At 39.2% G+C, this 24761-nt stretch overlaps 1 protein-coding gene across 5 annotated transcripts in view; it reads right to left on the reverse strand.

Annotated features, from left to right (window-relative positions):
• MFSD6 (major facilitator superfamily domain containing 6) overlaps positions 1 to 24761 on the reverse strand; it is a 97897-nt gene that overhangs the window by 56809 nt on the left and 16327 nt on the right. For all 5 annotated transcript variants that reach the window (XM_064373235.1, XM_064373233.1, XM_021672016.2 and 2 more), the window contains exon 2: positions 11523 to 13101. In XM_064373235.1, coding sequence (XP_064229305.1) covers positions 11523 to 13048 — 1526 coding nt within the window. In that variant the 5' untranslated portion in view covers positions 13049 to 13101. The remainder of the gene's footprint in view (positions 1 to 11522; positions 13102 to 24761) is intronic.

The raw sequence follows: 24761 nt of genomic DNA on the forward strand, positions 1-24761 counted from the left end.
TGGAGTCTTGCTCTGTCACCCAGGCTGGAGTGCAATGGCATGATCTCATTGCAACCTCCACCTCCCACATTCAAGTGATTGGAGATTTTTTTAACTAATTTTTGTTTTTTACTTATTCTCTAGATTATTTAGCTATTCTGAAATTTTGAAGTTGCTAAAAAAAAGCTTTCATCTGGATTGGTAGAAATCACTAAATCAACAAAGATAATTCACGAATCATCAGCTGATGACCTAAGAAAAAACAGCACAGCTCATAATTTCTCTAAAACTCAGAGAATGAAGAAAAATGACCTTTGTAAAGTAGGGTGAAATCCTTTACCCAAGCAATTGTCTTCCAAAAACATAAAAGCACAAATCAGTTATGTCACCCCCTGCTAAAACTCAGCTTCCCTTAGGAAAACATCCAAACTCTTGGTGTGATGCTCAAGCCTCCCAGGATCCCTGCTCAGGGCACTGGCATGCATCCTTTTATTCCTCTCTCCCTGGCCATTCACATGCGTGGTTTCCTCTGTCCCGAAGATCTTCACTGGGGGCTTCCATTCAGGACTCTGCTCAAATGCCACTTCCTAAGGGAAAGTCTCCCAGCCTAACTGAGCGGAAACAATCGCTTCTCCTCAGTCCCTCTAGGACCCTTCACTCTGTTTTACTTTTGCCTTAAATTACTCATCATTATCAGAAGTAAAATCATCTACTTATTTTACTTATTTTGAAACCTTTTTTTACCCAGTCAACATCATATTTTTGAGAGCTTCTCATGTTGGCATATGATTTAGTCTATTTCTTTTAACCCCTGCATTAATATTTCACCTTATGACTATACCATATTGAATGTATCCATTCCTCAATTAATGGCTATTTAGACTGTTTCTCTTTTCCAGTGTATGAAAGCCACAGTAAGCAAGTAAGCATCCTTGTACACATCTTTCTGCATGTGTATGAGTTTCTCTAGGGAGGTATTTACCTAAAAATGTAATTTTAAGGCTATAGGGAATATCTAACTTGAGCTGAGCGTAGAATGCTAAATTGGTCTCCACAGTGGTTGTCTAGGTAATGGAATCTGCAGGAAGCGTCTTTACTCCTGTCTACCACGCACCTTGACCATCACCTCAGCCTGTTAGATGGTGGCAGTCTAAGGGCAGTCTGCAGTCACAAAAGGTACAGTACATACGGTGTTTGTCCTGCTCTCTTTAACTCAGCAAGTGCCTCAATCAACCACCCAGCCACTGAAGGTGGAAGAGAAAGGAAACCATGTGACAGCAGCAACTAAAAGCCCTAGATTCATTTACACTACCTCACAACAATAGCCTTTTCTTCTTAACTATGAATAGCTCAATTATAAGTAATGTTATTAATAAATCAGCCTGGTAGCTATATTATATAGTAAGATATTTCTTTGCAAAGACGTTCTTTTCAAGGGACTATAAAAATCAAATGATTCCTTTTCAATTCTTGATCATAAACTCTTCAACTTTTGAGACTCCATAGCTTACGATGGGATAATGAGAACCTATATTTGAAATAGCTCTAAGGAGCTTTTCCTGCAAAAATGGGTATCAGTATCTTTGGAGGTAAAATGTGAAGGGAATAGGAAAATAGAAATCTACCCACATATAAATAATAGCTACAATTAAAATTATTTCATATGCCAGCTATTATGAAGTTGGTAGCTTATAATGCCGAAAATGTGGCACTAGGAAGTATATAAGCAATTTATTATTTAATGTGGCTTCTTTATATCACTAGGTAGGTCATTTTTTCATATGTGCTATGACACAGACTACATGTATGTGTCCTCCATATATTAGCAGAGGACTTAGTAGGACAGGAATAATCCGTAATAGCTCATATTTTAACAAATCCAAAGCGCTCTAGTTTGTACAAAATGAAAAATGAAATCCAATGGTGATGGACTCACACTGACCTATCCTCAGTCTTACCCAATCACTCATGTCTAACAGAACATTGCCAGCTGTCCTGTTGGCTAAAAGCGAAACGAAACAAAACAAAATTGAAATCACTAACTTTGTGTTCTCTGATAAGAAAAGCTCTAATTAGCTCCATTCTCAAATACTCACTGTGTTAAAATAATTCCATCTCAGATGCCCTGAGTGCACTAATATTTTTATATTTTGTGTGTCAAGACATCCTTTCAAGTATTGTGCCTATGAATCAGAGAGACAGTGCATATGTTTAGTTTCTCTGAAACATTTAGGACTGTGCTAAACATGAACTCTCTGGATAAATGTTTGTGGCGATGGTTTATGACTTGTCCCAGCAGGTGGCCCAGGCCTACCATATTTTCTGAGCAGTGCACTGGGAGAGATCCTCAGAATCCCTAAGTCCCTCACCCTTGAAATCTGGCCTGTTCTAAAATAGAATCAGTACAGTCTTCGATGGCTCTGCAGGTGGTTGACATTTAAGCTTACCTTTAAAGCCAGGATATAAATGCCAAGGAGACCAGAACCAAGTATTCATCTCCTGTATTCCCACCAGTATGTAGTTTTGGGTTGAGCAGATCCAGAATGAACATCCATAAATGTCTAGCTACTGTAGCTTTCCTATCTTTGGCTAATTTGGAATTTCTAGTTCATAGTCCATGTTTCATTAGCTTCTTTATAAATGGAATATGCCTTCCTAGTTCCTTCCTCTCCGTGATCCCCTAAATTTTAAAAACTTCATGACATTGCCAGATAATATTTTTTCCAACTTAGATCCCAGTGAGTTTTCAGACAGATTTTACTGCTAATACATAGCTCTCCCAGTTTAAAGTACTTTTCAGTTGGGTTTATTTTTGAGGGATCTAGGGAGCTGCAGCAGTTGGAACTATAGGATTTAACAGAGTAAAGTGCCTGTGCCTTTCTGCCAGACAGAACACTACACTCTGGCAGGCAGTCAAGAGATCTGGGGGAATTTCCCAAACTGTGCAGCCTTGGATACACCCTGAGTCCATCCACCTGGCTTCTATGTTGCTAAAATAGTATAGTCTTATAATCTCAAACTCTTTTGGAGTTTGTAATAATTCTGTGATTATTAAAACTCAGATAAAGTTCAACAAGGTTTAATCTCATGTTGGTCTTAGGAAACTAAACCTCATCACAAGACAGGGGAGAATCCTGAAGATCATTTGATGACGTCAATCACTTTTGGAGAGTGCTATTGATTGGGTAGGATTTTTTAAAAACTTAATTCACAAATACATTTTTTAAATATTAAAATTCATGCCCTTTGATTGATCAAGAAGGAGGCAAGATAATGTATCTTTTTTCCTAGTCCCAGAGTTTAATACAGGCTATATCTCCTTTGGCAAATCACCTACCTCCATAAAAAATAAAACTTTTTAAAATCTCAGATCTCTAATCCTTAGAACTTAAAGGAAAAAAATGACCTTCTTTTTGTCCATTAGTCAACTATAGGAAGCATTACTTTTTCCATATTACCATGCTATAAATCTGATTTCAAAGTAATTAATGAAAATAGAAGCATTTAACTTTTTTTTTTTTATTTCAACTGACTCTGCAAATGAGATTTTTAAACCAAGGTACCAGGAGAGGAATAAGACCTTATATTCTAAATCCCCTATCATATGAAATAAATTATTCTCTCTTTCATGCATCCAAATGGTAGTAGTTATATGGCATCCTTGGGAGAACTGAAGAAATGGTCACTCAAGTCATTCTGTATGTTCTGTGGTTCTGAGGAGCCCTCACTGAGAAAGGCTGGCAGAGTCAGAAAAAAAAAATCGGGTTCTTTAAACAGGGTATAGTGTTTTTTGTGTTGTGGACATTTTAAAAAGAGAGATGCTCTTGAAAAGGAGACAGAACATATTTAAGCCCTACTTTTAGCATGTGAAGGAGTTAGATTATACATTTTCTTAAATATTCTGATGAGTTAAATGGAACTAATACTCAAATGCCACTGAATCCCCCCACCACTGATAGTAACAATGACAGCATCTCCACTGCCTCCTGCATGTTTGCTATCTGCCTGACTCCATTCTAAGTGCTCTGCATCAGTTCTCCTGTAATTCTCTCTAATATGAGATAAGTATCTCCAGATTTACAGATGAATAAAACTCAGACTCAGCCTATGCAACATGCCCACGATTGTCCAGTTAAATAAGGAGCACAGGCAGGATGGAAGCCAGGCCAGGTCCATCAAAGGGCCTCAATTAGCACCAAGGCCTACTCTGAAGGGTACAGGCTTTAGGCTTGTATCCTCAGGCAAGCTGTAAAATAAGGGGCCTGGACTATACTATCTCTATATCTGTTTTCCAGTATGCTAGAGTTAATTTACCAAGATATACAGTGTAAAAAAAAAAAAAAGGGAAAAAGATTAACTTCTTTTACTATGATTTTATATAAAACAATTGGAATTTAAAATAGGACACAAAACATTGTCTTTACGAAACACTTGCTTTTGAATGAAATGGAAGATGGGTTTAGCACTCTAATACTCATTTTCAAAACTGTAACAATAAAGTTACACAAGATGATATAAATTCTAACCCCTATAGAAATGTTGGCCTGGTTATCCAATTTCAGGAGTTACAGTGTGGCTGTGTGTGTGTGTGTGTGTGTGTGTGTGCGTGCGTGTGCACACACACACGTGTGCGTTACCATACTTTTTATATAATAAATGAAAAACACAAACAAACAAAAACCAAAAAACTGAGTTCTGGAGAATGACTTCAATAGAACCATAATTAAAAAGAAAAGAACACACAGCCACTTTAAATCTGCAATCCACCTTCCTCAAACACTGTGAGTAAACTCCTCTTCCACTGCCACAGAGCACTCATTTATTTCACATTTTAAAAACTGACACTGATGTTACAGTAGAACTGATGTTGTAGCTAAACGATATTCTACAATGCCTGTAAGTTGGCTGGTAGGCTTCCACATGGAATCTTCCTACCTCTGTGAAAAACTGGGCAGTGACCAAGAATACTCAGACACTGGGCTTAAAGCCACAGTCAATTATGTGTACTGCTCTGGCAAAGAAAACACAGCCCAAACAGGTCTCATTTCACCAGTGCTAAGAAAAGTTATTACCTTTTATTTCATTAACCAGTCAGATGACATCAAATCACCAGTTTTTTTTAATACATACCCTACAAAATTGAAAGTATAAAAGTACTTCATTTTCCAGTACGGATTAACATAATTAACTAATCATTTTTTCTTTTCTTTTTTGTCACCCACCCATGCTGGGTGACAAAGCAAGACCCTGTTTCACAGTGTGATCACAGTGGTGTGATCACAGCTCACTGCAGCCTTGACTTCCTTTTGGGCTCAAGAGATCCTCCCACCTCAGCCTCCCAAGTAGCTTGGGATGTGCCACCATGCCCAGCTAATGTTATTTTTTGTAGAGACAGGGTCTCACTATGTTGCCTAGGCTGGTCTCGAACTCCTGGGCTCAAGCCATCCTCCTGCCTCAGCCTCCCAAAGTGCTGGGATTATAGGCGTGAGCCACACCCAGACTAGACTATTCTTTAAGAAGACAGTCTTTGTTTATAAGAACAAAACATTCTATTGTATAAAGGCTGTATCAGGAGTGCACTTCTGATTTAATATAACTCCATTTGACAATCTATGGTCATCACAAATTTGGGCAGAACAATTTCAATTTGACTAAGATATGTTTAAGGGGAAATGTTAGTTATTTTGAAAATCACAAACATCTTGACCTTGCAGGTTTTATCATCTGTACACTTTTGATATTGTACTGTCAACTTGTATTTTTATCAGATTCAATAGGTCTTGTAGTTATAAACAGCATAATATATCAGAATATTGACAGAAAAAGGTAAAATAAGCTGAACTACTAATACATGCTGGTCATTGCTGAAGCAATTGCCATGTTTTATCTCATCTACTCTTCATAAAAAGCCTTAAGAAGCAGGTACTAATAATATCCCTATTTACAGATAACAAAACAGAGATGAAAAAGTTCTGTAACTTGTCCAAGGCCATATGATTCCAAGTTACAGAGCAGGCAGTCTGACTCAACCTCTGCTCATAACCACTATGCGATCCTTAAAGTCCTGCTCCTTTTATTTTTCTCTCCTTTGCTTATGTCTTAGGCCCACCTAGGAACACCCACAGAGGGTACTTGGCTCAGGTGATGGTATTGGGGGGGTGCTCAGAAAGTCAGTTGCTGCTGAAGCAATATATGGAAACAGGTTACAGTAATACTGCAATGACACAATTCCATATAACACAAAATATTCTCAAGCATAAGGATACTTACTTTAAGCAATAAAGCACAGACCAACATTTCAATAAATCAGAAACCTGAAATAATATCTTGGAGACAATTATAACTGATTTTCTTCAGCCCATTTCTCTTCTTAGACCACAAGATTTCCTTGTTGATCTCACCCACAACATTCATGATTTTAACTGTCGCAAATCTGCATCCCCTGTCCTAACCTCCCCAGTAAGCTTCAGGCTTATGATCGTCAACTGTCTGCTAGACCTCCCATCGAGATGTTTCAACTTCAAACTAAATGAAAAGCGAAACACTAAACACCCCCACCCCATTCTACATCTCCTTTCTGAATTTCCTATTAGATTTTTGGAATGCCATACCAAGCTGGAAATGTGGGGGTCTCTACCTTACTTCCACATCCAAATAATTCTGTCAATTTTACCTCCCAAATTCCTACCCTCAATTTCTGCTGCTACTGCTGCCCTTCAGGCCTGTACCATCTCTTATTTAGGCTATTATAAGAACCTTCTCAGTGGGTTCCTGGCTTCAAAGTTACCCTCCACAGCAAGGTTCAAAGCAGGGAGGGATATGTGAAAATCTATGGCCATCCCTGCTTTGAACCTTGCTATGGCTCCCTACTGCCTCCAGAAGAAATTCAGGTTGCTGATCCCAGCATCCATCTGGCCCCATCCTCTCCTGTTTTCTCCAATACCCTTCCCTTTAGTATTTCAGCCCCTGCATCCTATTAATCGAGGGTTCTTTGGGCCTAAATAACTGTTCAACTAAATTGAACAAATGTCTAGGATTTTGATTTTTAAATACAGAGTAATACTTGGTCCTGTAGAGCATGTAGAGTTCATTATTCCAAGTTTACTATGAGAATTAAATCATCTTTTAAAACATTTTTATTGTGGTAAAAACCATTTGTAAAGAAGAATTAATCCTCCCGTAAGGAATCAGAAGGAGGAAAAGGTTATTTAAGGTCCACCATCTTTTTGCTTTTTAATCAATAATTGAGTTATTCTATTTCTATTCTGTTTCTTCACAGTGCCAATTGCCATCAGAAGTCTTTGAAAGCAGTGAAGAGTGGTGTATGAGTCAGGATCTCATCAGAGGCAGGCACCACTCTGACTTAATTCAGGGGCTTGGTTAGGTAGGTGACAGAAGAGCTGGGAAGTCAGAGCACTGTGAGAACCACAGGCAGCCTCTCCATGGCCTCGGGCAGAAGAATAAAGAGAGGAGAGAATGTTGTTGGCGCTCAGGGTCACCCACAGTGGGTGGAGCGTAGGTGAGATGCAGCAGCTCACAGAGGTCTCCGGAGCTGAGGAGACAAGGCTGAGAGTCTGGAAAGCAGGACAGACTGTCCAAGTGAAGACAGCTACAGAGAGAGGGCTGTAGAGATCTGTAGCTTCCCCTCAAGTCTTCAGCTGAGTACCAACCAGCACATGCACAAAAGTAAACTACCAGAGGCCAGAAAGAGGACTAGAGGGAACCATCTCCAAATCTTACAGAAATACGCCATATGAAGCTGGAAAGAGACGTAAATGGCCTGCTTTCCCCGCCTGCCTCACTTCTTCTAGTCCTCCCCTCACCTATGCCTCTCATTAGCCTGGAGGTCCTCAACCTTGGCTGTACACACTAGAATTAACTAGGAAGCTGTAAAAACTTTGAATGCCTGGTACATCCCTGGAAAGACTGATGTAATTGGTCTGGGTGCAGCCTGGACATTAGGAGCTTTCAAAGCTCTCTTGGTGAGTTTAATGTTGAGAAACAATACATTAGCCAAACCCAGGCAGAAGACAGGAGAACAGACCCAGGGAAATACCGCCTACAGAAATCAGCACTCTTTTATACAGGGCAAGGAGAGGATCTGAGAGCCTGTGGGTCTAAGATCAGCAAAGATGGCACAAAGAGGTGGGTAAAAACAAGGAAGACGATAAGAAGCAAAAAAAAAAAAAGTAGGCATGATCTCTTAAATACCCCAGCTACAGAGTTTCTTCCCTCTTATAATACTTACTGCTATTCCTCCAATGACAAGACTATCATGTGCTACCTCCCATGTGTCCTCGGCTGTGCTAAAGCCCGGCATCTTGCTCTCTGTTCTGGTTCATTCTGCAGCGTCCCATCAGGAAAGCCTGGTGTTCCTCCTCTTGCTAGCTGCATCATGTATTTTCTTTTTTCCCAAACTGACTGACTAGTTCATTCAGATATTTAGCTACCATTAAGTAGTAATTGATGGATAACAATAGCTAATGTAATCCCCTCTGGATAATACTTTGTATGGCAAAACTGACCTTGGGTGTAAGAATTTCAGGGCAAAGTCACAGATTGAATAGATTTTTCTGTGTCCCTTAAAATAGAAGTAAATTTAAATCAAATAACATAGGAGATGGCCTAACATTGGAAAGCAATGATTTACAAATTTACAAATGATTTACTGCAATGTATTTTGATTGCAATCCTACTCATGGCTGCTAAAACATTAAGCAGGGTGAAAACACCTTAAGGTACATTTATATCTTATTAATCATTTATAGCCTAAAAATATACTTGCTATAAATTCCAAAGTCTTATGATTTTGAATCAAAAGAAATTTATTTATTTTTAAAAGTGGAAATATTTAGCATTATCCCATTTGCCTGAGAAAGTCACTTTCCACAGGACAAAATCCAAGGTCAAAATCAGAAATCAGATACTCTATGTGGGTGTGTTTAAACTGACAGGTCAGTCCCTGAAAAACTGGGCCTATATTGTGAAACTGTAACTGGACATGCTATCTTTAAAAAACTATTTTCTGGTGTGAATTTTTCTTATTATTACTCTAGATGAAGAATTTGTGAATATCTGCAAATATATGGTAGTGCCAACTCCTAAAAACAAACTTTCAATAGGACAACCACAAAGTATGAAATAAAATACATGCATGCATAAAGGCTATGGGCAAATCTAGCTCTGCGATCCTCCAAGCAACGCATCAAGGCTCACAGTTCATAGATCATTTCTCTTTACCAACTATTTAATGAATGATATTCTTCCAATGTAATGTTTAACCCCCCAAATCACAACCAATACCACCTGACTGAGCTCCCCAAATTCTCACTAAAAGGAACATATTCATTCTACCTAAGTATGTGGACACCATCTCATTTTAGCTATCAGACTCTTTTTAAAGCATTTAAAATAATCAATACATTTTAATGGACAAAATTAAAATTCAAAAGAGGTAAATGACCACATACTGATGGAATTCCCACAGACTCTTGGGAGCAATATGACCACAGAGTCATCTTCTTCCATCACATCATTAAACAAGAAAAGGAAGATGCTTTTTGTCCATAAAACCAGAAAATTAAGGTTACGTGAACTCTAGGTTTTAAACTAATACTACACAGGAAAGAAACACACAAGTCTAAGCTTGCCAAAGGAAGTAGTAAACCCACTAGGACTTTATCATGAAAATGTTGCATATACCTCAGACAAAAGGCAAAGATAGAAGAGAACCATTTTTTTCTTAACATGTGGAAAGAACCTAACAATTTCATTGAAAATAGAACCTAAACACATACTCTGTAGTGAGTCAGTGTTCAACTCATGCTATTGACTTATTAAATAATGATGTCTAAGAACTCCACTCATTGGTAAGATCTAACTGGGTACCCTTCTGGGAATGAATAACAGTGATTTTAAAGACACTATTAACTGGTGAGATTTGCTCATCTGCCCAAGCTGAAGGGAAGCATCTGATTCATCTCGGTCAATTCAAACAGCTCAGGTAATTTAAACACGGTATGGACAAAGTTAAAGGACATTCTGAGTCCTTAATATTACATGGGCTCTCTTTTGGAATGATCTTGAAAAATGTGCCTCAGGGATTCTGTGGGTCCAGGACACATCCATACAGTGCCTGACTTTGTTTAGTGACAACAAAGGGCTGGAAGATCTGAGAAAGAGAAAGAACAGAAGACCACCTCCTGAAGCAAAACCAAACCCAACAAGAAAAAAAAAATCACAATTGTTTAAGGAAATGATTGACTCTAGGTTGAAACTTTAAATTAGGAAACATTTTCTTCAGTTAATAGGAAATAAAGTTTGTCAAACATTGTCATTGTCTATTTCTCTTAATTTCTTATAGAAATAGCAGATTTAAATACCCACAGACACATATGGTTGCTTTCTTTTAGTTATAGCAACTTCACATTTTAGGAATAGACATGTCATACTTTTCTGTAAGGAAAGAATGCTTAAGTGGAGCTGGCTCCACATTTAGAGCCAACAGAGCAGAAAGATCTCTAAAGAGCACGGTACACATTAATGGTGAGAAACAGTACACAACAAGAAACACTAGGCATTTATAGGGCTTTTTTTCAGAGTCTCACTCTGTTGCCCAGGCTGGCGTGCAGTGGTGTGATCTCAATTCACTGCAACTTCTGCCCCCTGGGTTCAAGTGATTCTTGTGCCTCAGCCTCCCTAGTAGCTGAGACTATGGGTGTGTACCACCATGCCCAGCAAACTTTTGTATTTTTAGTAGAGATGGAGTTTCACCATGTTGGTCAGGCTGATGTCGAACTCCTGACCTCAAGTGATCCACCCGCCTCAGCCTCCCAAAGTGCTGGGATTAACAGGTGTGAGCCACTGTGCCCTATAGATTTTTTTTTCATGACTAAAAAAATTACATGGGAAATTTTAGGTGGAAGAAAGGTTTTTAAATATCCTATGTCTTCATGGTAGACAAAAATGCAGGGAGTCATGTAATAACCCAAAAAAAAAATACTTAAGAGCCTCATCCATGTAATATCATGGAATTAGGGATTATGGTGGGTTACATCACAGTCTTATTAGATATAATGGACATCTTTAGATGCCATATATTCAGGCTTTATCTATGTTAGCAGTGGCTGAGAATAAAGGCTTAAAACAATCCACTTTACCTACTTAAGTTCTGCTTCATAAATACCTAAGACAGGTGGACCCTCCGTGGAATAATATGTTTACTAAGTTGGTGTTCCTATACCTGAAAACATTTACTGTGAGGGTCTAATAGCACACAGCTAGGTAGCCTATAGGTCTTTTCTGAGGGGTGGGAGAGCACAGGAAGCCATTCTTTGTTTATATGAGATAATCCAACCAGGTTCATGACTTCCTTTCCTTTTGTTTCTGTTTTGAGGAGGAAGAGAAACAGAAAGCCCTATTTCCACTCCAACCCTACCCTCAACACAAATTACAATACCTTAAAATGTAGTAGAAGGAGCTATAAACTATAAAAAGATAAAGTTCAATTGCTGAGGGGGCAGCAATAGTAAGCATGTTCTTACCTGATGTGGCCGATCAGTTCAATAAGCTTGTGACTAAAAAAATATGCTGTCAGCTCAGACACATGACTCAGGACCGAACAGACCCCAAAGAGGGTTGTAGTTCCATTCAGGTCTTCCAAGTGCCAGTAGAGAAAGGTGAACACAAAGCCATATCCAAAACCCATGAACCAAGCCACGAACAGCACAGAGCCGTACTGCACGCTGCAGAGCAGCTTGATTAAGTCCCAAAAGTTGAAGGCTTGCGAGTGGCTTGTGGTGGTTGGCGTCTCCTCAGAGGACTCTGTGGAGTTGTTCCTTTCCACCTGCGGGATCTCCACCTCTTTCCCTTTAGAATCATCGCTTTTGAAATGGTTGTAGCGGAACCGGAACTGAGTGGCAACGATCAAGGCCATGGTCATAAGAACACCGAAGACAATGAAGACAATCTGGTAATTCCTGTACTCAGGGGGCTTACACCCCTTTCCGTCAATGAGTACTTCGATGTGGGTGTAGTCAATCCCGATGCCCACAGACAGCATCGCCAGGCCCCAGCCCAGGGAGCCCCACATGCGCTGCAACCCATAACGATCTCTGTGTTTTCCCAGATACTGGAGTGTGACTGTGTCTACGATTGTGACAGAAGAGGCACTGAAAAATTCTCCTATTATGACCACTACCAAGATCACCAAGAATATAGCTTCGACTTCCTGTTGATCATAAATAAGCGTGACTTGGTCAGAAGGTAAAGATTTGGTGGTGGTGACGATAACAGTGGTTGTCTCCTTGGTTACGTTTCCTGGAGGGGCAGGGGTTGCTGTGCTTGAGTTCAAAGTCAAGTCCATCATACGGTTAGTAATTTCATCTGTCTGGAGCTGAGGAGTGGGTTCACTGTTCTTATTTGGAGCTGTGGGCAAAGCAACAGTATCTGAGTCTGTTTCCAAAAGCAGGCTTCTTTTCTCACGCATTTTTGGTGATATGGTGAGGAAAGAGGTAAAGGAAGAATTCGTTGGCAGGATAGTTAACTGGTGACTTGCATTGGTGGGGTGAGCTGTTGGAGGAATCTTTGGTACACATCTCAACGTAGCAGGTTTGACAAATCCAATGCCCAGGTTGAATAAAACCCAACACAAAAGAGAAAAGAGGAGGACAATTTTGCCTTTTTTAAAGCGATCTGCAACTACACCCCAAAAGGGGGCACTGCAGAATTCAATGAAGTAGCGAATACCTACTAGTAGTCCACTCTGGCTTGGTGACATTCCCAGCTGTTTGTAATACACAGGCAAAAGCGGATAGAGAGAGCCATAGGCAGAGTAAAAGAAAAAATAAAAGACCTTGGAAATCAGAAGATCATTGTTTATCTTAACACAATGTTTCTCTATCCAGTCGATTTCCTCCTCAGGAATAGCAGATGTTTCTGTGGAGGAAGGTGTTTCATTCGAAGGTGGTTCTGGTTCCCTGGAAATACCATTAAAGGGATCTGCAAGCACATACTTCCTCTTCTGTTCCTCTTCATCATCCGTTAAGATAGCAACTTTGTCATCGGCCATGGCTTACCACCACCATCAGCAAGTTCACAACCTTCGGAATTTGTATTGTTGATCTGTATAGTAAAATATAAAAGATGGCTTAGTAATGAAAGTCGTAACATGTAAACACAGAACTTCATCTTGCAGGAAATTAAGTAGTTACAAACTGTAACTAATATAATAATTGCCAGAGAGAATTCTCATCATTTACCACTTGCAGCCACACAATACTGGTAAGGAAAAATAGCTTAAAAAAATTGAACACTCTTTGTGGCCACTGACTGATTAATTACATCTTCCAATGGCAGGTTTACAGCTCAGATTCATTCCCAGTCTTTTCATTGATTTCCAGAAAAAATGTACAAATGATAGGGATTATGTCTCAACCAAATACAGAGAGTTGAAAATAAACACTGTTTATAGTTTCTTGATTTTACTGTTCAAACAAATCCACTGCATTATGAAGTCTAGAATTCTTTAGAAAGTAAAGATAGCAAAACCATTCTGTTTCTAGGGAAAAATAGGTTGCACTTAACCACAACCACAAATATAATGAGAAAGAGGAAGCCAAAGGCACTGTTGCAACTATATAGCTCACTGGAGCCATGACAAAGATATCCTGCTAAGGAAGTAGTCTTCGCATTGCATATATTATGTACAGTTCTCCAGATGTGCTTTATAGATGGCAGTTTAAGAAAATGGCAAGAAAAAAAGAGCAGATAACACTTATTGAGCACTCTGTACCAGATAACATTTAAAGATCTTTACATGTATTCATTCATATTAATCACAATAGCCCTATTATCTTGTCCATTTTACAGATGAGAAGAATAAGTCATGTCAGGTTTAACTAATAAGTGGCAGTGTCAGGATTTGAACCCTGATATCATGGCTTCAGGAAACACGCTCTAAGATGGTAGTCCCCAACCTTTTGGTACCAGGGACTGATTCCATGGAACATAATTTTTCCACAGATGGGGAGAGGTGGATGGTTTTGGGATGAACTGCTGTTCCACCTCAGATCATCAGGGTGATTCTTAGATTCTCATAAGGAGCACACAACCTAGATCCCTCGCATGCACAGTTCACAATAGGGTTTGTGCTCCTACGCAAATCTAATGTCTTGCTGATCTGACAGGGGACAGAGCTCGTGTGATAATGCTCGCTGGCCTGCTCTTGCTGTGTGGCCCAGTTCCTAACAGGCCACAGACTGGTAGTGAGTGGTCTGTGACCTGGAGTTTGGGGAACCCTGCTCTAAGACATACTAAACTGAAAAATAATACATTTTAGATAAGATGTCAGTAAACCTTTTTAAGAAACAGTGTTTTGGCCTGGCATGTTGGCTCATGCCTGCAATCCAGCACTTAGGGAGGCCGAGGAGTGCAGATCACAAAGTCAGGAGGTCAAGACCATCATGGCCAACGTGGTGAAACCCCATCTCTATTAAAAATACAAAAATTAGCCAAGTGGGTGGCGTGTGCCTGTAGTCTCAGCTACTGGGGAGGCTGAGGCAGGAGAATCGCATGAACCCAGGAGGCAGAGGTTGCAGTGAGCTGAGATCATGCCACTGCACTTCAGCCTGGGCAACAGAGCAAGACACCATCTCAAAAAAAAAAATAGAGAAGAAAAAGAAACAGTGTTTTTCATGTAAGAGATCAGCAATATAAATTTATAGGAACTATGTCACATCCCATCAGAATTTCCTTCTTCTATTAAAGATTAAATTGAATGATTAAAAGAGTCAAAAAGTCTTATGTGCATCAAGAGTTATGTTATTGCAACAAACATATTCTGATTGTAGGAGTATATACATCAAATACGTGTTAATTCCTTTCACCGTCTTTTTTCTTCTTTTTTTTGAGAGACAAGGTCTTACTCTGTTACCCAGGCTGGAGTGCAGTGGTGTAATTACAGCACTGCAGCCTCAACCTCCCGGTCCCAAGCAATCCTCCCACCTCAGCCTCCTGAGTAGCTAGGCCTACAGAAACATGGCACCATGTCCAGCTAAGTTTCGTATAGATGGGATTTTGCCATGTTGCCCAGGCTGTTCTCCAACTCCTGGGCTCAAGTGATCCTCCTGCCTCGGCCTTCCAAAGTACTGGGATTACAAACGTGAGCCACTGCACCCAGCCTTCTTTCACTTTCTTTATTAGATAAAAATATCAATTTCTGAAAAGAACAAATAATTTCTCCTCAAATCTATTTTCTAAATTGATTTAATTCCTGAGTTCAAAATTGAAAGAAACATTTCTTGTGACTCAAATGTATAAAATTATATGATACCTCTGGGTAAAGAGAGCAGATTAAACACATGTCATTTGAATTCTTCCCTGAATCCACTAAAATGACAATAAACATACATACACACACACACACACACACAGAGAGAGAGAGAGAGAGAGAGAGTGAAAGTCAAAATTCAAGCTAGAAAGATTAAGGGGCACATGATAGCAATAAAATAAAATTCTGGAAAGCAGAAAGTAAACAATTGGTAAAAGACTTGGTAGATCTGAGAAAACTAAAACCTTGGTTGATTATAAGGAAAGCCAAGAACTAATACAATTTACTACTTAGAATCCCTCAAAGCCTCGTGAGTTAGCTATATTAGATTTATCTGTTAAGTAAGAGAAAGAGTGTATGTGTGAGTAAGTGAGAGAGAGAGAGAGAATGTGTGTGTGTGTGTGTGTGTGTGTGTGTGTGTGTGTATGTGTGTATACGGGTTGGGGAGCTGCTCAAATACAGCTGACACCGAAAGTCTAAACTCCAAACAAATACAGGTTTTTTTCCTCTGGAAAGTAAAACTACAGAGGTTTTGGCCGGGTGTGGTGGCTCACACTTGTAATCCCAGCTATTAAGAAAAAACCTGATTTGGAAACTACATAGATTTACAAAGTGCCTGTATTCCCAGCACTTTGGGAGGCCAAGGTGGGTGGATTACTTGAGGTCAGGAGTTCAAGACCAGCCTGGCCAACTTGGCAAAACCCTGTCTCTACTAAAAATACAGAAATTAGTCGGGCATGGTGGCAGGTGCCTGTAATCCCAGCTACTTGAGAGGCTGAGGCAGGAGAATCACTTGAACCAGAAGACGGAGGTTGCAGTGAGCCGAGATCACACCACTGCACTCTCCAGCGTGGGTGGCAGAGTGAGACTCTGTCTCAAAGAAACAAACACAAACAAAAATACACAGAGATTTTTCTGGCCATAGAGCACCAAGCAGACTTGTAAGCAGTGCCATGCTGAAAGCAGGGCATCAAGTGAACATACACATCCTGGATTCTGAGCCTTGGCCCCTTTCCCCATCCCACTTTCCTCAGGAGGTTCCCAGCGGCTAGCAAGACTTCCATCCTCTAGGCAGGAAAGTTGAAGCCTCTTCTCCAGAGAATCTGGTTAGCCTAAGAGGAGTGATCTCTAGATGCTTATATTGAAGCCTCTCCAACTAAACAACACAACCCAATGACCCTACACAGGAGCTCAGAGTTAGCAAGGCCTTCCACTAAATATGAGGAGTAATTGCATATATATATAAATCTCACGAAAATATCTTCTCCCACTCTTGGACTCACCATTTCAATCTTTAATGGTAGCTTATGAACAGAAATTCTGTTTGCCCAGGCTGCAGTGCAATGGTGCAATCTCGGCTCACTGCAACCTCTGCCTCCTGGGTTCAAACGATTCTCTTGCCTCAGCCTCCCAAGTAGCTGGGATTACAGGCACCTGCCATCATGCACAGCTAATTTTTGTATTTTTAGTAAAAGGGGGGTTTCACCATTTTGGCCAGGCTGGTTTTGAACTCTTGGCCTCAGGTGATCTGCCTGCCTCAATCTCCCAAAGTGATTACAGGTATGAAGCACCATGCCCAGCCAGAAATTCTTGATTTTAATGTAGTTCAATTATTTTTTCTTCCTTAATATATATAAAGGAAGAAATATATATATATATATATATATATATATATATATATATATATGACAAAATAATGTATCCAGATATATAAAAGATTTCTTCTTTAAAATCAACAGAAAAAATAATCAGTAGGAAATATCAGGTAACCCAATAGAAAAAATAAGCAAAAAGCTTGAATAGGCACCTCACCAAAGAGCCTATACATATGGTCAATAAATATGCAAAAAGATGTTCAACTTGATTAGTCACCAGTGAAAGCATTAAAACCAGAATACAATAATGTAACATACTTTAAAAACGGCTAAAATAAAAAAGATTGAGGCTGGGCATGGTGGCTCACACCTGTAACCTCAGCACTTTGAGAGGCCGAGGTAGGCAGATCACTTGAGGCCAGGAGTTCCAGACCAGCCTGGCCAACATGGCGAAACCCCATCTCTATTAAAAATACAACAAATTAGCGGAGTGTGGTGGCAGGTGCCTGTAATCCCAGCTACTTGGGAGGTTGAGGCAGGAGAATCGCTTGAACCTGGGAAACAGAGGTTACACTGAGCTGCCCTCCAGTCTAGGCAACAGAGTATGACTCTGTCTCAAAAGAAAAAAAAAAAAGATTATCTCTAATCTGAAAGCTGCAACCCAAATTCTCCAAAACACAAAAATGTTTGAGCACCAACATGACACTCAAAGGAAACGCACATTGTAGCATTTTGGATTTTTGCATTTAGAAGGCTGAACAGGTAAGTATAAAGCAAATATTCTAACATTTGAAAAAATCCTAAATCCAAAATACTCTTGGTCCCAAGCATTTTAAATAAGGGATGCTCAACCTGTAATATCAAATGCTGATAAGGATGTGGAACAACTAGAACTCTCATGGATTGCTGGTGGGAGTGTAAATTGATACACTACTTTGAAAATTGGGAATAGCTACTATCTTGAATGTAATGCCCTATGATAACCAAAAGACATGTATATTCACCCAAAGACATCTATAAAAATGTTCACTGCAGAATAATTTCAGTGGCTTAGAACTAGGAGCAACCTGTCTACAGCAGATACATAAATTTTAGTAGTTCCATACAAATACTGTGCAAGAGAAAAATGAACAAACTTCAATTACATGCAATGACAAGGATGAATCTCACAAACATAATATGGACTGAGAGAAGCAGGAAGCAAAAGATCATTAAGCACATGATTCCACTTAATGGAAAAAAAATAAGCAGGAAAAACTAAGCTATGGTACTAAAAGTGGTAGACATGGCCAGGCATAGTGGCTCACGCCTATAATCTCAGCACTTTGGGAGGCTGAGGTGGGTGGATCACCTGAGGTCAAGAGTTCAAGACCAGCCTGATCAATATGGTGAAACCCCATCTTTACTAAAAATACAAAAATTAGCTGGGTGTGGTGGTGGGCACCTGTAATCCCAGCTACTCAGGAGGCCGAGACAGGAGAATCGCTTGAACCCGGGAGGTGGAGGTTGCAGTGAGCCAAGATTGCATCATTGCACTCTAGCCTGGGTGACAAGAGTGAAACTCGGTCTCAAAAAAAAAAAAAAAAAAAAAAAAAGCGGTAGTCTTCTCTTCCAGGAAGATGGAGTGGACACAATTTCCTCTATCACTTCTGCTAAGTACAACTAAAAACCCTGGACAATAATACTTAAAGCAAACACAGAATACTCTGCAAGACAGACAGAAAAAGGCAGACCAGCTAGGGACCTGGTACCCAAGTAACAACAGAGGAATGAATGAAACAAGAAATATCAATGGGTGCAAACAGTAAAGCCCCAACAAGTGCCTGCTCGCTCTATCTAATGGACCAGGAAAGGGGCAGCCTAGAAAGACAGAAAACTGTAGGTAATAACTTCGACTGTAGCCAAATACCACAGAAAAAATGACCATAACTCTATTCCCACTCCTACCCACACCAGCAAAGGCTTGTGGGGAGCCTAGATTTCTGCCTTCATTAGGCCGTAATGGGGAACCCCAACCCCTCAACTGAGGTGGGATCAGAGAAGATGAAGGAGCAAGGACTTTCATCCCTGGTAAGCAGTAATGAGGCCACAGTATCAGCAGACTACTTGGGGAGCCTGGACTGCCAACCCACCTATTGGTAACAAAGCGCCCTTACCTTTCCCCACTGGGGTGATGTCAGGAGTAATAGTAGAGAATCAGGAGGTTTTTACCAGCAATAAGGAGGTCCATCCCTCACTCTCAATGGGTGTTACTGAAGGCCATGTGAGGAGGTCTGCTGGGGAGCTGAAATGCCAATCTCCACTTCACATTAATGAAGTCTTTCACCTTCAGGTATGCAGAGAGGCTGAGTGAGGAACTTGGACTTTTTCCACTTAATGGAAAAAAAATAAGCAGGAAAAACTAAGCTATGGTACTAAAAGTGGTAGACATGGCCAGGCATAGTGGCTCACGCCTATAATCTCAGCACTTTGGGAGGCTGAGGTGGGTGGATCACCTGAGGTCAAGAGTTCAAGACCAGCCTGATCAATATGGTGAAACCCCATCTTTACTAAAAATACAAAAATTAGCTGGGTGTGGTATTTACTACCTCTAGCTGGCAGTAATAAAGCAGCATCCTCCCTTACCTTGCCAGATCAGTTTCAGAAAAAGTCAGCTAAAGCAGAAGGTCTACATAAGATCCACAGTCCATAAAATAATACCCAAAATGTCTTGTTTTCAATCACAAATCACACATCACACCAAGAACCAAGGAAGATCTCAAACTGAATGGGGAAAGACAATTAATGGATGCCAAAACACTGAGATGACAGGAATGTGAGAATAAACCTGACAACAATTTTAAAAACAACCATCATTTGGAAATAATAGACACTCCAAACATGTCCCCAAATAATGGGGACTCCAAACATGGAGAGAATGGGGACTCCAAACATGGAGAGAATGGGAGGGGGATGAGGGCTGAAGAATTGCCTGTTGCATATAATGTTCAATATTTGGGTGATGGGTACACTGGAAGCCTAATCCCCACCGTTATACAATATGCCCATGTAACAAACATGCATTGTACCTCCTGAATTAAAAAAAAAAATTTTTGAGACAGAGTCTCCCTCCGTTGCCAGGCTGGAGTGCAGTGGAGCAATCTCAGCTCACTGCAACCTCCACCTCCCAGGTTCAAGCGATTCTCCTGCCTCAGCCTCCCAAGTGTCTGGGACTATAGACACGCACCACCACGTTCATCTAATTTTTGTTTTTTTGTTTTTTTTTTGAGACGGAGTTTCGCTCTTGTTACCCAGGCTGCAGTGCAATGGCGCGATCTCGGCTCACTGCAACCTCTGCCTCCTGGGTTCAGGCAATTCTCCTGCCTCAGCCTCCTGAGTAGCTGGGATTACAGGCACGCGCCACCATGCCCAGCTAAGTTTTTGTATTTTTAGTAGAGACGGGGTTTCACTGTGTTGACCAGGATGGTCTCGATCTCTTGACCTTGTGGTCCACTGCCTCGGCCTCCCAAAGTGCTGGGATTACAGGCGTGAGCCACCGAGCCCGGCCCACAATTTTTGTATTTTTAATAGAGACAGGGTGTCATCATGTTAGTCAGAATGGTCTTGATCTAATGACCTCATGATCCACCCACCTCAGCCTTTCAAAGTGCTGGGATTACAGGCGTGAGCCACTGCACCTGGCCTAAAATATTTTTAAAAGGCCATCCTAGAAATGCTTAAATAGGCAATTATAAACATGCTTTAAACAAAACAAAACAAAAAATTGAAAGTCTCAGCAAAGAAATATTTAAGAAAAACTGGAAAACTTAGAACTGAAAAATAAAATAACCAAAATATAAAAAATCTTAATGGGTGCACTTAATAGCAGAATGGAGGGGACAGGGATTAATGAGAGTGAATTGGGATATAGAACAATAGGAATTATACAATCTGAACAGAGAAAACAGACTGAAGAAAATGATCAACAGAGGCTTAAGGACCTATGGGAGTGTAACAAAAGATCTAATGTTCATGTCATCATAGTCCTGGAAGGTGAGGAGAAAAAAAAGGGGTGAAAAAGTTGTCAGAGAAGGCTGAAAACTTCTCAAATTGGCAAAAGACATAAACCTACAGATTCCAGAAGCTGAGCAACCCCAATAGGATAAACCTAAAACTAAATACCCACACTAAAACACATCATAGTCAAACTTCTGAAAACTAAAGGCAGGGAAAAAAGTGTTGAAAGCAGAGAGACACAATTTACCAATGGGAGAACATCAATTAAAATGATAGCAGATTTCTGAGAAACCATGGACACCAGAAGTGGCAAAACATTTTTTTTAAGTGCTAAAAGAAAAGAATTGTCAATGCAGAATACTATATCCAGAAAAAAGACTGTCTTAAAAAATAGAAAACTACTAACATCTCTCATAAATCTAGATACAAGAATCCTTAAGAAAATATTAGAAAAGAAAATTTAGCAATATATAAAAAAATTATACACCATGACCAAGTGTGGTTGATTCCAGAAGTACAAGGCTGATGCAATATTTGAAAGTCAGTCGGTGCAATCTATCATGTTAATAAGCTAAAGAAGAAAAATTACTTAAGCCTATCAATGCAAAACAATTTGATAAAATTAAACACTAATTCATGATAACAGGTCTCAGAAAAATAGGAATAGAGGGGAATGTTCTCAATTTGATAAAGACCACCTACAGAAACCCATGGTAACACTGTACTTAATGGTGAAAGACTGAAGGCTTTTCCTCTAAGATAGGGAACAAGGCAAGACTGTCTGCTCTCATCACTCTTATGCAACACAGTGCTGGAAGTTCTCACCAGTGCAATAGGAAATAAAAGAAAACAAAAGACACATACATAAAAAACAAAGAAGTAAACTGTCCCCTTTTGCAGTTGACATGGCTAGGTAGAAAATCCCAAGAAACCTACAAATAAACTTCTAGAACTAATAAGTGAGTTCAGCAAGTTCACAGGATACAAGATAAACATACAACAATCAATTGCATTTCTGTATGCTAGCAATGAACACATGGACACCAAAATTATACTACCATTTACTACTGCTTAAGAAAGAAATACTTTGGTATAAATTAACAAAATGTGTACAAGACCTTATGCTTAAAACCATAAAATGCTGATGAAAGAAATCAAAGAGATAACTAAATGGATTCACGTTTATGAATTTCAATTCTCCTCAAATTGATATACAGGTTTAATACAATTCCTATCAAAATCTCAGCAACATATTTTCATAGATATAGACAAGATTATTTTTAAATTTATACAGAAAAGGAAAGAAATGAATAGCTAAAGCAGTTTTGAAAAAGATTATATAGCTATGCATTAAGACCGTGTGATATTAGCAGGACACACAGATCAATGTAACAGAATAGAGAACCCAGAACAAATCCACACAACTATGCCCAACTGCTTTTTAACAAAGATGCAAAAACAATTCAATGGAGGAAAAGGTAACCTTTCAACAAACTGTGCCGAGGTAATTAGACATCCATGGGCAAAAAATGAACCTCAGCCTGTCTTACACCTTGTACAAATATTAACTCAAAATGGATCATTAGCTATACAATTTGAAACTATAAAACTTTTAGGAAAAAAAAGAAGAAAATCTTTAGCCTCTAGTGCTAGGCAGAGTTTTTAGACTTGACACTAATAACAGCATCCATAAAAGGAAAAACTGATGTTAGACTTCATTAAAATTTAAAACTTTTGCTCTAAAAAAGACCCTGCAAAGAGGATGAAAACACAAGCTACAGATTGTGAGAAAATACTAGGAAACCACTCCAGCACAGGATTAGTTTCTAGAATATATAAAGAATTCTTCAAACTCAACAAACAATCCAATTAGAAAACAGACAAAAGACATGAAGAGGATAGACAGGATATACAGATGCACAGATACAAATGAAAAGATGTTCAACGTCATTAATGATTAGGGAAATGTAAATTAAAACCATGATGCTACATCACTACACATCTATAAGAATGGGTCAAATAAAAATAGTGACAACACTGAATTCTGATAAGGAGGCACAACTACCAAATTACTCATACACTGTGGGTGGGCATGTAAAATGTTACACCACTCTAGAAAAGCAGTTTAGCAGTTTCTTATAAAACTAAATATGTGATTACCATACAACCCAGTAATTACACTTCTGGGAATTTATTCCAGATAAATGAAAGCTTATTTTCACACAGAAACCTCTATATAAATGTTTACAGCAGCTTTCTTCATAATAGCCAAAAAGTGGAAACAACCCAAAAGCCCTTCAATGAATGGAAGGATTAATTAAACAAATTGTACTACAGCTTTACTATGGGATATTATGCAGTAATAAAAAGGAACAAATAATGGATTCATGCAATAACCTGCATAAATTTCCAGATAATTATAAAGAATGAAAAAAATCCTATCTCAAAACATTACATACTGTATGATTCTATTCATACAACATTCTTGAAATGACAAAATCATTTAAATAGAGACAGGTGATTGGCAGGAATTCACAAAAGGGCAGGGACAGAAGGGAAGTAAAGGTGACTATACAAGGGCAACACGAGGGATCTTGGTGGTGACAAAAAGAAATGTTCTGTATCTTGACCGCCTCAATGTCAATCGTGCTATTGTGCTATAGTTTTGCAAGATGTTATCACTGGGGAAAAGTGAGGGTGCAGGATACATGGGACATTGCTCTATTATTTCTAACAACTACATGTGAATCCAGAATTATCTCAAAATAAAGTTTAATTGAAAGAAGTTAGGATAGGGGTTACCCTTAAGGGAGATAGTGACTAGAAGGAAGTTTGGGGTACTCACAATACATTTTCTGATTTGGGGCTTTATTTCATGATGTGTTCACTTTGAAAAAACTCACTGAACTATAGTATTCCACAATACCAAAAGAACTTAACTCAATATGAAGAAAAAAATGAAAATAGGAGAAAAAAATAAGACAAATATAGAATCTCCCAGGAAGTCACACATATAGAAAATAATAACTCCGAGAAGGAAAAACAGAAAAAAAAATTAAGGGGAGCAAATTTTAAGATTTCAAGAAAATGCCTCAGAACTGAAAGATAAGAGTTGTCTGAGTGAAATGACCCACCTAGTACCTAACACAATGGATAAAATTAGACACAAGCCAAAGCATATCACCAAAATGTCAGAACACTGGGACAAACAAATTACCTCACAAACTTTCAGAGAATAAAATATTGTACATAATAAGGATCAGGAATAAGAATGGCTTCAGACATCTCAACAGCAACATCACAATCTATACGGAGCCAAATTATTACTTGAGTTTATGGGTGAAATAAAGATATTTCACATATGCGATTTCATTTCTCACAAAATGTATCTCTTATGTACCCTTTCTCAGGTTGTGTTCCACCAGACCAAAAGGATAAATCAAGCAAAAGTAAGACACGAGATATAGGAAATAAGAGATCTAACATGGGAGAGAAGCAATAGGAATACAGGGATGATAGAACTGGAGATCCCGGGATGATAGCTTTGCACCAGACACAAAGGGCAACCAGTCTAGTGGGAACAGGGCTGAAGGCTTCAGGAAAGACTGTCAGAAAAATGACACTGTAGAATACCAATATACCTGAATGTCCTAAGAGGAAATTTAGATGGCTGGTGAAACATTCAGGGATGAATAACTGATAAATACGGAGAAAGTTAAATAAACAGAACACTACAAGAAAACAGAGTTACACAGAAAAAGAAAAAAACAATTATAGTTTACTACATGTCTCTGTTATGATTACACAGTCATCCTAATGCAAACATGAATACTGAACTAACCAAAACTGCCTTATAGCTACAT

The sequence above is a fragment of the Aotus nancymaae genome, unplaced genomic scaffold (genome assembly GCF_030222135.1).
Source record: "Aotus nancymaae isolate 86718 unplaced genomic scaffold, 86718_ANA_hifiasm-v0.15.2.pri h1tg000008l, whole genome shotgun sequence".
NCBI classification, from domain to species: Eukaryota; Metazoa; Chordata; class Mammalia; order Primates; family Aotidae; genus Aotus; species Aotus nancymaae.